At 34.9% G+C, this 12,670-nt stretch overlaps 1 protein-coding gene across 2 annotated transcripts in view; it reads left to right on the forward strand.

Moving 5' to 3' along the window:
- The window catches only part of LOC107709350 (cAMP-specific 3',5'-cyclic phosphodiesterase 4B-like), a 17,685-nt gene extending 5,811 nt beyond the window's left edge, over positions 1 to 11,874 (forward strand). For both annotated transcript variants that reach the window (XM_016513800.1, XM_016513801.1), the window contains exons 2-10: positions 1,535 to 1,628; positions 5,755 to 5,939; positions 6,039 to 6,137; positions 6,228 to 6,392; positions 7,648 to 7,747; positions 7,901 to 8,055; positions 9,802 to 9,924; positions 10,022 to 10,204; positions 11,193 to 11,874. In XM_016513800.1, the coding sequence (XP_016369286.1) occupies positions 1,535 to 1,628; positions 5,755 to 5,939; positions 6,039 to 6,137; positions 6,228 to 6,392; positions 7,648 to 7,747; positions 7,901 to 8,055; positions 9,802 to 9,924; positions 10,022 to 10,204; positions 11,193 to 11,480 (1,392 nt within the window). In that variant the 3' untranslated portion in view covers positions 11,481 to 11,874. The remainder of the gene's footprint in view (positions 1 to 1,534; positions 1,629 to 5,754; positions 5,940 to 6,038; positions 6,138 to 6,227; positions 6,393 to 7,647; positions 7,748 to 7,900; positions 8,056 to 9,801; positions 9,925 to 10,021; positions 10,205 to 11,192) is intronic.
- Positions 11,875 to 12,670: the final 796 nt, after the last annotated feature.

A 12,670-nucleotide genomic window follows, 5' to 3' on the forward strand; every position in this document is an offset into this window, starting at 1 on the left:
AGCGGTTGGGTTACTACCCAGAAGGTTGGGTTAAACATTTAACCCAACCGCTGGGTCAAAACAACCCAATTGCTGGGTTTGTCCCTATTTTACCCAGCACTGGGTTGTATTTAACCCAACATCTTTTAGAGTGTAAGGTTAAATTTAAATAATTGATACTATTAATTTATGTTTAAAAATATTAATTTATTTGCAATCTTTTAAAATGATATCCTGTACTATAAAATATATATTATATTTTATAATAATTTATTATTAGGTTAAATTGAAATAATTAATTGAGACCATTAATTTATTAAAAATGCTTAAAAATATTTAAAAACGATTTCTACTTTTAAAATGATATCATGTACTATAAAATATGTATTATGTTTTATTAAAAAAATGTATTAAAATAAATTGAAAAATTAGTCATTATTAAATAATTGTTTTTATTTCTATAAGTATTTTTAGATTTGAATAAAACATCTAGACTTGTTTACCTCAGTTCAACAGTGTCTAGTTCTAGTATAATATCAGCTGAAGTGCACTTACATTGCATTTATGCATTTAACAGAAGCTTTCATCCAATGCAACTTGCAAGACATATATTTTAGAAATTTTGCATTCCCTGGGCAAAAAAAAAAAAATTTGCTTCATTGAGTAAAAATAGGCTGTTGCAAAACCATGTCCATCGCTTCCCAGTAGAACAACATATTGCGGAAATACAGCTTATAGGAACAGATATGTCACTTGGTATTAAATGTGGAGGATGTGCAGGACTGATTAATGATTTTAGCATTTGTGTGTGAGTTGACTGCATGTTACTTCTGTCTGGCTGGGGTTTTTTTTCCCATGCAAACATTCATGAGAATTTGCTCAGATATAATGATTAAATAAATAAATAAATACTACAGACCAAAGACCGTAAAGGAATTATAACTAAAGTTGCTTGTAGCAATTGCATATAAATAGAAATTGTTAGTTCAGCAAGTAAAAAAGCAGTGGATGTGGAGTGTAAAGACAGGAGAGAGAGAGAAAGATAGACAGAGAGAAGGAGGAAGAAATAACCGAGAGAGAAAAAAGACTCAGTGTTGGAAACACACAGTACGGCAAATGCAGCAGATCTCGTGGAATTCTGTCTGGATCTCTCCTGGCGGTTGCTGTTTATCCGAGACTGGCTGGGATGTGACAGGGAACGCAGAGTTGATGAGATGAGGAGAGACGGTGTGGAGCTGCTGGAGTCAGTGCTGCGCTTTAGTTTGAGCTGAAGCGTGATTAGAGGAGTTCAGGGTTTAGGCTTCTAATGGAAGACTCCAACATGCCTGAAGTCAACTATTTGCTCTCGGTGTCCTGGGGTTACATTAAGGTGTGTGTTTGTGAGAGTTATTCACTGGCACACATTGTTTGCCATGTATTGGACGTTTAATTTGGATGTTGCTTGAGTTTCTTGCATTGCTTGGTTAAAATATAATACGAGGACTGGCAATTCATGCAATGAGAAGTTTAGAAATATTGATACTGTATAAAGACTCGTCTTGTTTGTGTGTTTTAGTTCAAGAGGATGTTGAATCGGGAACTGACACATCTGTCTGAGATGAGTCGCTCTGGAAACCAGGTGTCTGAGTTCATCTCCAACACATTCTTAGGTGAGTCTGAACATTCTTTTCATTATCTTCATAACTCTTGTAAGAAAACATATTACATGTGGACTGATAGTTCCTTTGTAAACCCTTATTCTAGAAATAGAACATTCGTTTTATTGCTTATATGAATAGAATAGAATAGAATATAACCATAGGCGGAGCATGTGTAAGGCTGGCCACGGGGTCTTGGGGCAAAAATGCCACTAAATTGGACAAAAATGCTCCTGCACAAACAAATTAAAGGGATAGTTCACCCAAAAATGAAATTTTTTTGTTTATCTGCTTACCCCCAGGGCATCCAAGATGTAGGTGACTTTGTTTCTTCAGTAGAACACAAATTATGATTTTTAAGTCCAGCCGTTGCAGTCTATCAGTCGTATAATGCACGCGTACACACCTCACGCATCGGATGCTGTGCGCGCGCTCAAGGAAGTTGGACATAGTGGTGTATTAGAGGTAAAAAATTATATAAATACTGTTCGGTTTCTCGCACAAACCGATCGTTTCGTGTCTTAGGACATCAATGTGTCGTCACGAGCCGCAGGGTTTAATTTGGATTTGTCTGTGCATGTTTTTTTTACTCTCATAGATTTTGTTACCATTGCCATGCATTATACGACTGATAGACTGTAACGGCTGGACTTAAAAATCATAATTTGTGTTCTACTGAAGAAACAAAGTCATCTTGGATGCCCTGGGGGTAAGCAGATAAACATCAAATTTTCATTTTTGGGTGAACTATCCCTTTAAATCTATTACGTCTGTTGCTAACAACGTGTAAACGAATAGAAAGTGTCGACTGCGCATTAAATTAAGATTTGCTCATGTTGCACCGTATTTCATTTTAGTCGTTTTTACAGTTTTGCGCATTTTAACCAATCACACACGACTCTGTTGCGCTTAGGAGTGCAATGGCCAGTCAGAGGCGTTCAGATAAGTCATCGCTGAAATTCATCAGCTTTGTTGAATGCGCGCGCGTTCAGCTGACTGAATTCCGCGAATTCTCTCATCATAAACAACAAAGCGCAGATGTACAATGTAAGTAAGGGATTCATTTCGTAGTGTAGACAGCTTCAGTGATTATAACGATAGTTTTGGTTTTTTGAGAGTGCGATAGATCAAAGTTAGTGATAATGTCATTTCTGTACATAATTTATTCGCCGTTTGAATAACCGTGGGAAGGAAACGTTATATAACTATCAATTTCTAATGTTTTAATTAAATTGTAATCACATTAAATACAAATTCAGTCCCGTTAAACATATTTTATTAGCCTACATGACACCCATGTCTGGTTCTTGCCTAAAAAGACAGGTTTATGATGTTTGTAGTTAGGCCTAATAGATTTGGCTGCTTTTAGCCTTGCCCTGGAGTTGGTTCACCCTCCGCCTATGAATATAACTTATGAATATTCAATACTTTAAACTAAGTATTCAATGTATTTCATGTACTTAAACCCTAGTTAATATGAGCTCATAAAAGCAGTATGCATAATATGGGCTGTTCAAAAGTTTGGGGTCAGTATTTTTTTATTTTTTATTTTTATTAATTGATACTTTTATTAAGCAAGGATGCAATACATTTTGTTTTAAAAGTGAAGAGAGTAAAGACACAATATTTATAAGGTTATCAAAGATTTCTATTTAAATAAATGCTGTTCTTTTGACATTTTAGTCATCACAGAATCCTGAAAAAAATGTATCACTATTATAACTGTTTTCAACATCGATAATAATAATAAATGTTCCTTGAGCATCAGCATATTAGAATTATTTCTGAAGATCATGTGACACTGAGGAGTGGAGTAATGATGCTGAAAATTCAGCTTTGCATCACAGGAATACATTACACCTTAAAGTATAATACAATAGAAAACAGTTATTTTAAATTGCAATAATATTTCTACATTTTTCTATTTTTAGCATATTTTTGATTAAATAATTGCATCCTTGGTGAGCATGAGAGACTTTTTCAACAACAATATGCAATACTAAAAAACACATTAACCTAGAAAAATAGATATGAGACAAGATCGATTGATTGTTTCCAAAATCCCACAGTGTTTTTCCTACAGTATACAGTGTTTCATTTAGTGGGCTAAACTGAGAAACCAGAACATCTTGAGAAGCCATACTTCAGATGGTGATAATGATAAAAGGTTGTGGATAAAGAGGTTGTCTAGCTCCTCCATGAAAACACTGATATCTAGAAAGAGGGGGTTTGATGATTGCTGAATGTCTGTGGTTCGCCTGCACCTCTGTTATTCAAACCAGTCTGATCTGGTCTGGCATCTACACAGCAAGAGAGTGTGTGAGAGAGAGAGGAGGGCTGAAACTATAGTCTGCGTCAGATGCCACAGGGTCACTGTACTCCCCTAACCCTGCCGTTCAGAGCCCTACAGCCTACACACTTACTCACAGAGTCATCAGCGGGGAGATTTTCAGACAGACACTCTTAAAACATGCAGTGTTAGCGAGATAGTCTCACTCTCTTCGGAGTGAGAAACAGAGATGTTTAGAAACAGTAGAAAGGTTTTGAGGGACGTCACTGGAGAAAAAAATCAAGAGATCGCTCTTTCATCTCAGGAGACTTGTATGGTTTTTTCATGCTAGCGTCTAAGATGTTTCTCTTAAATGACCTCAGAAAAAAATAACATTAGATACAACTGAGTTGGATTGTCACCAGCATATACTTTTAAAAAAATGATACGTTGGAAAAACAAAATACTCAAATTTGTTACAGTCAATTTATTAATTTTTCATAAATTTTATTTATGGTTTGGTTCAAACCTTTAATTTTGATGTAATATTTATCAAAATTGATTGTTTTTTCAAAGACACAAGCATTCACACAAAGATTATTTATTGTAAAGACCATAATTAAGTAGTATATTTTCTTTAGACATGAGCCAAAATGTTACTTAACGTAGGTCAGTATAATACTTTTTTGCTTTTTATAACTTAATTTCACCAAATTTATATTTAGTTTAGTTCATACCTTCAATTTTTGTATTTATCAAAAATATATATTTTTCCAAAAACCAAATCATTCATACAAAGTAAAAAGATTATTTATTATAAAGACCATAATTACGTAATATATTTTCTTTAGACATGAGCCAAAATGTTACTTAATGTAGGTCAATATAATACTTTTTTGCTTTTTATAACTTAATTTCACCAAATTTATGTTTAGCTTAGTTCATTCAAAAAGATTTATTTTTCCAAAAACCAAATCATTCATACAAAGTAAAAAGATTATTTATTATAAAGACCATAATTCCATTATATATTTTCTTTAGGCATAAGCCAAAATGTTACTTAATATAGGCCAATATAATATTTTTTATTTTTTTGCTTTTTGCTTTTTATAACTTCATTTCACCATAACCTCATAAGGCTCAATTACCTATAATATGAAAGTAGAATTTTACTTAAGATATAACTAAAAACATTTTGTTAGTCAATGTTTAATTTAGTTTATTTACTATAAATAAAGGCAACTTTGAAAGACCTTAATGTTTATTGTGATGTCTTTTTTAAAATATGCATCATATTTTCTGTTATGTACTAACAAAAAAAGAATAAAAATAATAAAATGCACGATAATTTCTACAGTCAATAAAGCAAATATGTTCTCAAGAGAAAACACTATTTAAACAAAATTGTTCTTTAACAATTTAATTTTCTACGGGGAGTTTTATTTGCTTTTAGACAAACTGAACAAAACAAGTTTAATCTTTTTGATTTAATTTTGTCATTTCATCTTGTTTCAGTGCATATTTAGTTATCGTATTCCCATCAAACTGCTTAACTTGCATAACCAGTAAGACTATGTCAGCCAGCTTTTCCAGAAAGACCATGACTGTGCTGGTCCAGCTATACAGTACCAGCATAAACCAGTCTGGACCATCAATCTAAGCTTTTCTTTTCATCAGGGAATACTTAGCTGTAGCATAAACTGTTGAACTTGACAGAAAGGTTCTTGTAGGTGGCTTTCACTAACATTGAACTTCATTTTGCTGACTTGAACTCACTCAGTGAGTCTGTAAAGTCATGGTATCTGTTGTGAATTGAGTGTTGCGAGTGCTGAAATGAACAATCACGGGACGAAACCTTTCCCCCTGTAGATAAACAGAATGAACTGGAGATCCCATCGCCCACTCCAAAATCGCGGGACAGAAAGAGGAGGCAGCAGCAGCTGATGACTCAGATCAGCGGGGTGAGGAAGGTCACGGACGGCCCTGGTTTGCCCAGCAGCTGCAGTACGGCCCGCTTCGGCGTGAAAACAGATTTGGAGGACTTGCTCTCAAAGGTATAGTCGTACGTTACAGACCACCTGTTGCACGAAAATTGTGCACTTTTGTCGAGTTTGTACCGTAATTGGACGTATATCCTCTCTTGCCTTTTGTAGGACCTGGAGGACATTAACAAGTGGGGTCTGAACATCTTTAAAGTTTCAGAGCACTCTCACCATCGACCGCTGACCTGCATCATGTACGCCATCTTTCAGGTTAGTACGCAAAACTAAAATCCCATCTCACATGTCCAGAGATGTGTTTTTAAAAATGAAATGCAACTAAAGCATTTTTGTTTTCTGTAGGAGAGAGATTTAATGAAGACATTTAGGATCCCAGTGGAGACCTTTGTAACGTACATGATGACCCTTGAAGATCACTACCACGCAGACGTAGCCTATCACAACAGTCTACACGCGGCTGATGTGGCCCAGTCCACACACATCCTGCTTTCCACACCTGCACTGGATGTAAGAAACTCCTATATGTGACCCTGGAGCCCAAAACCAGTCATAAGGGTCAATTTTTCGAAATTGAGATTTATACATCATCTGTATAATACATCATCATCATTTGAAAATCTGGAATCTGAGGGTGCAAAAAAATCCAAATATTGAGAAAATCGCCTTTAAAGTTGTCCAAATGAAGTTCTTAGCAATGCATATTACTAAACAAAAATTAAGTTTTAATATATTTACAGTAGGAAATTTACAAAATATCTTCATGGAACATGATCTTTACTTAATATCCTAATGATTTGTGGCATAAAAGAAAAATCTATAATTTTGACCCATACAATGTATTGTTGGCTATTGCTACAAATATACCCCAGCGACTTAAGACTGCTTTTGTGGTCCAGGGTCACATATGTCATATAAATGTAGTTATAATGTAGTAAAGCTTTATTTATATAGCACCTTTTTAAACAGTTTGTAAAGTGTTTTAAAAAAAAACATACTGTATATATGAAAACAAAATTAGAAAGTAAAATAGAAATAAAAAATGTTTCACAACTGCATATAACAAAATAAGAGAATAAATGAAAAAATCTAATTCAAATGCTTAACAAAATAAGAGAATAAAATTTAAATGTATAAAAATGAGATGATAAAATTTAAATAAACAAAAAAAATTAAAAGCATAATCAAAACAACAGAATAAAATAGATCTAAATTAAATGTTTTTAATTTAAATTAAAATGAAAATAAGAGAATAAAGTAGAAATAAAAATTTAAAATAAAAATTAAAATACAAGATAAGAGACTAAAATACAAATAAATGAAAAAATGAAAATGCATAAAAATAAGAGAATAGAATTTAAATAACAAAACAATGTATAAACAAAGTAATAGAACATGGTTATAAACAAAAATAAATAAATACAAAACAAAATAAGAGAATAAAACAGAATTATTTTTTTATTAAATGCTGTTTCTTTCCACATTCCCACACATACTGCCAGTCATAGCTGTTTCTGAACCCTTTGAATCTCTAAACAGCGTGCAGTGTTTTGTCTGCAGCTCATTTTTGCGTTGTCTTCTTTTAACGCAAAAAATAAACTTGAAAAGACAAGCTCAAGTTTTTATCTGCTAAATATTTTGTTTCATTAAAGATCAGTGGCAAAAAGAGTCAACTGTTGTGTTACAATGCTTAAACTGTGTGCAACATGCTTTACTCAGTTCAATGCATTGGGGAAAGCTGATCTTTCTCTATTATTATCCACAGGAGGTCTTTACAGACCTGGAGGTCCTTGCCGCTATCTTTGCAGCAGCCATCCATGACGTGGACCACCCAGGGGTCTCAAACCAGTTCCTAATTAATACCAGTGAGTGTGTTTTTATCGACATACTGAAGACTATGTATGTTTATGGATCCAAACTGTTGCAGTTATTGAAACGCAAACCATATGATAGAACAAAGCCTCAATGTTATGACTGTTTCATGTCTCTCATAAACATCATTGCTGTCTTTACTGCAGACTCCGAGCTGGCGCTCATGTACAATGATGAGTCTGTTCTGGAGAACCATCACCTAGCGGTTGGTTTCAAGCTCTTGCAAGGGGAAAACTGTGATATCTTCCAAAACCTCTCCAAGAAGCAGCGACAGACTCTCAGGAAAATGGTCATTGATATGGTAGGCATCTTTACGCTTTTAGTGTTCACACAACTCACACAGAAGTTACTTTCAAACCAAGCAGCTTTCTGTTGGTCAAAGTGGCAAATTCGAACACGAGAAAAATCTGTGTGGGCAACTTATTCGCCCTCACAAGTATCTCCCAATTATGAGTATTTGAAATTTCATCGAGTAGGAGTGTTTGTTTCAAAACCTGAAGCATTTTCTCACATAGTTTGGTTCATTGACTGTAGGCATAGATCAACATAGCAATTGTGCTCGAATTCATACCAAAATAATCGGTCTGAGATTGCCTGAACTCTGGAGAGGACTGTTTGTGCTGAAAAATGCTGCCTAGGCTTACTGGAAATACGCAGCTCTACCTGAATTTCTGCAAAACTCAATAAACGTACCTATACTTACGAATCGCTGGAGTTTCCAGTTGAAATAAACACTAGATGCAGTAAAACGCAGACAACTTTTATTCATTTTCACACAAGTTATGATTTACAGGGCCAAAGTTTTGTTTCAGAAAGCCAAATTTTCGCACAATTCCTTGCACAGTATTATGTTATGACTTCAAAACAATTTTAACATGCTGCGAGACTTGAAAACGGATACTTTTGAATGTTAGCATTCAACATATACAGCTTCATATGTATGGGTTTTCAAATGCAGTAAGTTTGCCCGGTAAGGGCAAACCTACTGCATTTGCAAACCTACACATGATATGGCATTGCACTTGTGAGGTGAACCACTCCGGTACAAATCCTGTGAAACTATGGTTTGACAAAACTATGGAAGCCCGTTTCTGCCACTGAATAAAAAATAAAACAAGGTAATTGCGACTTTTTATCTCGCAATTCTGACTTTTTTTCTGAGTTCATATCTTGCAATTCTGACTTTATAACACACAATTGCGAGTTATAAAGCCAAAATTGCGAGTTATAAAGTCAGAATTGCGAGTATATATAAACTCGCAATTCTGACATTTTTCTCGGAATTGCGAGTTTATGTCTCGCAATTCTGACTTTATAACTCGCAATTGTGAGAAATAAAGTCAGAATTACGAAATTGTAAAATCAGAGCCCAGTGGAGATAAAAGTCGCAATTCTGAGTTTTTTTTCTCGCAATTGCGAGTTTATATCTCGCAATTCTGACTTTCTTTTTTTCTCACAATTGCGAGTTCATATCTCGCAATTATGACTTTTTTTCTCACAATTGCGAGTTATAAAGTCAAAATTGCGAGTTATAAAGTCAGACTTCCGAGAAAAAAAGTCAGAATTGCAATTTATATCTCGCAATTCTGACTTTATAACTCGCAAAAAAAAAAAGTCAGAATTGCGAGTTTATATCACACAATTCTGAGAAAAAAAGTCAGAATTATGAGATAAAAAGTCGCAATTACCTTGTTTTATTTTTTATTCAGTGGCGGAAACGGGCTTCCATACAAAACAGCTCAAACTCGCGTAGAAGGAAGTTAATATATGAATGCATTTTTATATCACTTTTTCTTTCATTAACACTATCGGATAGGTTTAGGGTTGGGTTTGGTGTATGGGACATGTTATTTTCCAACACGATAGAGAATTACCTTTTAGCAGCACTTCCCAGACATTTGAAATCTGAACCCCCGCAATACATGCCTGTACCAATGTAATGAAAACGTGGCCATGGTCACATATATACGTAAACAGACCATAAAAGCCAAAAATCTACAGAAAGCAAATGATCTACAGCACCCTAAGTTTCAAAATCTTTCCATAGGTACTAGCAACAGACATGTCCAAGCACATGAGCTTACTGGCTGACTTGAAGACAATGGTCGAGACCAAGAAGGTGACCAGTTCAGGAGTGTTGCTACTTGACAACTATACAGACAGGATACAGGTGAGTTCTGGCTTGTGTGTCCTCAACAACATATGTTTCTTCACTACTTGTTCCTCAAGTCAATATCATTCAATGTCCTGTCTCACAATGTCCATAGGTGTTACGAAATATGGTTCACTGTGCCGATCTCAGCAATCCCACCAAGCCATTAGATCTGTATCGGCAATGGACGGACCGCATTATGGAAGAGTTCTTTCACCAGGGTGACCGAGAGAGAGAGCGAGGCATGGAGATCAGCCCGATGTGTGACAAACACACTGCTTCAGTGGAGAAGTCTCAGGTGGGAGTCCAAAGAATCCTTCACATTTAAGTCATTCCTTGTGGAACAAGAAGTACACTTTAGCATACTTTAGTGTACTTACAGAAATAACATACTTTAAAAGAGTATACTTAAGTGTAAAATTAATGTAATGTTTTCGAACACTTAATTGCATGGTATTTGTAAATTAAAATGTATTAGAATTTATAGCTTTAAATGTATAACTTAAGTGTTTTTTGACCCACTTAAGTAGAACTTAAGTACATCTTAATATGCAATTCCATAATTCTGTAACCATTGAAATATGGTTAAAGTGTACTGCTGAATGTATTGACAAGCATTTATGGTAAAATAAAATTTACTTTAATATCATTTCTATTTAAACTTGTATGTCAGGTAGTTAAATTTATTTGCAATTACACATTTGTAATGATGAAGTTGCAATTTAGTACATTTAACTAGTTAAATTTATAATCAAAATACTTCTTTAGTGTGTCAGTCAACAAATCAAAATAAGTGTACTTCTCTAAAACATGAAAAAGATTAATAAAACAATGATTTAAAATGTACTTTAAAGTAAAACTTTACACACAACAAATGCTGGGTTAAATGTAACCCAGCGCTGGGTTAAAAAGGGACAAACCCAGCTATTGGGATGTTTTGACCCAGCGGTTGGGTTCAAAACAACCCAACCGCTGGGTCAAAACTGGGTTAAATGTAACCCAGCATTTTTTAGAGTGTACATTTGACAAATGTTTTCTTTTTACAAGCATACTTAAGTGTGTTACGGAACAGTAATTTAAGTGGCCTTATATTATCTGCAGATGCAGATTTTTAAAAATATACTTTTTAAGAATTTAAAATTGTTCAAAAATATACTTAAAATTTGAAGCACACTACAAGTGCACATGTAATGCAATTAAGTGCACTGTTTTGTTTACAAAGGATTGGTCAAGTCAAGCAGTTTCTAGAAGGAACTTACCATGTGGTTTTTTTGTTTTCCTTTTAGGTTGGTTTTATTGATTACATCGTGCATCCACTATGGGAGACCTGGGCGGACCTGGTGCATCCAGATGCGCAGGATATCTTGGACACTTTAGAAGAGAACAGGAACTGGTACCACAGCATGATACCACAGAGTCCCTCCCCTCCCTTCTTTGAAACGGGAACTGATGGTGGAGACAAGTTTCAGTTCGAGTTGGAGGTTGAGGAAGGAGCCAAGCAGGATACCGAGGACCTGTTAGAAACAGACTGTGTAGAGATAGTGACGCATTTGCCTTCATCCGTCGAGACGTAGCACCTCACTACAATGGCTGTCATGTTGGCCAAATTTGATGACCGAGCAAAGTGGAGGAACGTTATTCTCCTGCTACCTGAGAATCCCTCAGAATACCACTGTGTTTTTGGGACTCTGCCGTTGTTTCAGAGCCAAAAAAGGGAGTGAGCCTACACAATCTAGTTGGAATTTGCAAGAATCCATTCAAGTTGGACATTGCCAGAATGGACAGACGGGCAGCCGTACCAAAAGTGCCATAAGCTGGATTTTCTTAATCAGACATTACAGTCTGATCTGAATGTTGGAGTGGGTTTCTGTGAAGGAGAAATGCTGACCCTCTTATAAGAGGGGTTTGTACTACATTGTCAAAGTTACTTTTTTGTAAAAAAAAAAAACAACAACAACAAAAAACTACTTTTTTTGTACTTGTGTGTTTTGTGACTTTTTTTTTGTTGGTGTCACATCCAACTACACATTTGAAAACATGAGAAAGGTTGTCATGCTGAAAGCAAAAGCATGTAATTCCCAGTCGTGTATTGGGAATGCAGTCTTCCTGAATTTTGGACAACAGAATAATCTAGTTCTTGTGCCAGCAAACTTTATTCAAGTAATACAAAACCTTTGTACTTTGTAACGAACAGTTTCTCTTTTAAAAGGCGTTCTTATAAAGCGATTCTTCTGGTACAATTAATGTGACATTTTATGTCGTATTAACTAAAAACACGATCCAAAGAGTCCAGCATTTTAGTGGTTACTCTTAAAGGAATGTTCTGGGGTGAATATAAATTAAGCTCTCTCAACTGTATTTGTGACCCTGGACCACAAAACCAGTCATAAGGGTAAATTTTTCGAAATTGAGATTTATACATCTTCTGAAAGCTGAATAAATAAGCTTTCCATTGATGTATGGTTTGTTAGGATAGGACAATATTTGGCCGAGATACAACTATTTGAAAAATATCTTCATGGAACATGATCTTTAATATCCTAATGATTTTTGGCATAAAAGAAAAATCTATCATTTTGACCCATACAATGTATTTTTGGCTATTGCTACAAATATACCCCAGCGACTTAAAGTGCCATCAGAATTTTTTTGATTTTGATTTTTTTTTTTGAAAAATCCACGTGGTCTGTTGATATATCAAAATCGTCTTCCATTGTGATGACCTGTACGTCTAAATATCTTTAGATCTTCACAGTGGCAGGGA

The sequence above is a fragment of the Sinocyclocheilus rhinocerous genome, unplaced genomic scaffold (assembly GCF_001515625.1).
Source record: "Sinocyclocheilus rhinocerous isolate Xijiao unplaced genomic scaffold, SAMN03320098_v1.1 scaffold2341, whole genome shotgun sequence".
In the NCBI taxonomy this organism is placed as follows: Eukaryota; Metazoa; Chordata; class Actinopteri; order Cypriniformes; family Cyprinidae; genus Sinocyclocheilus; species Sinocyclocheilus rhinocerous.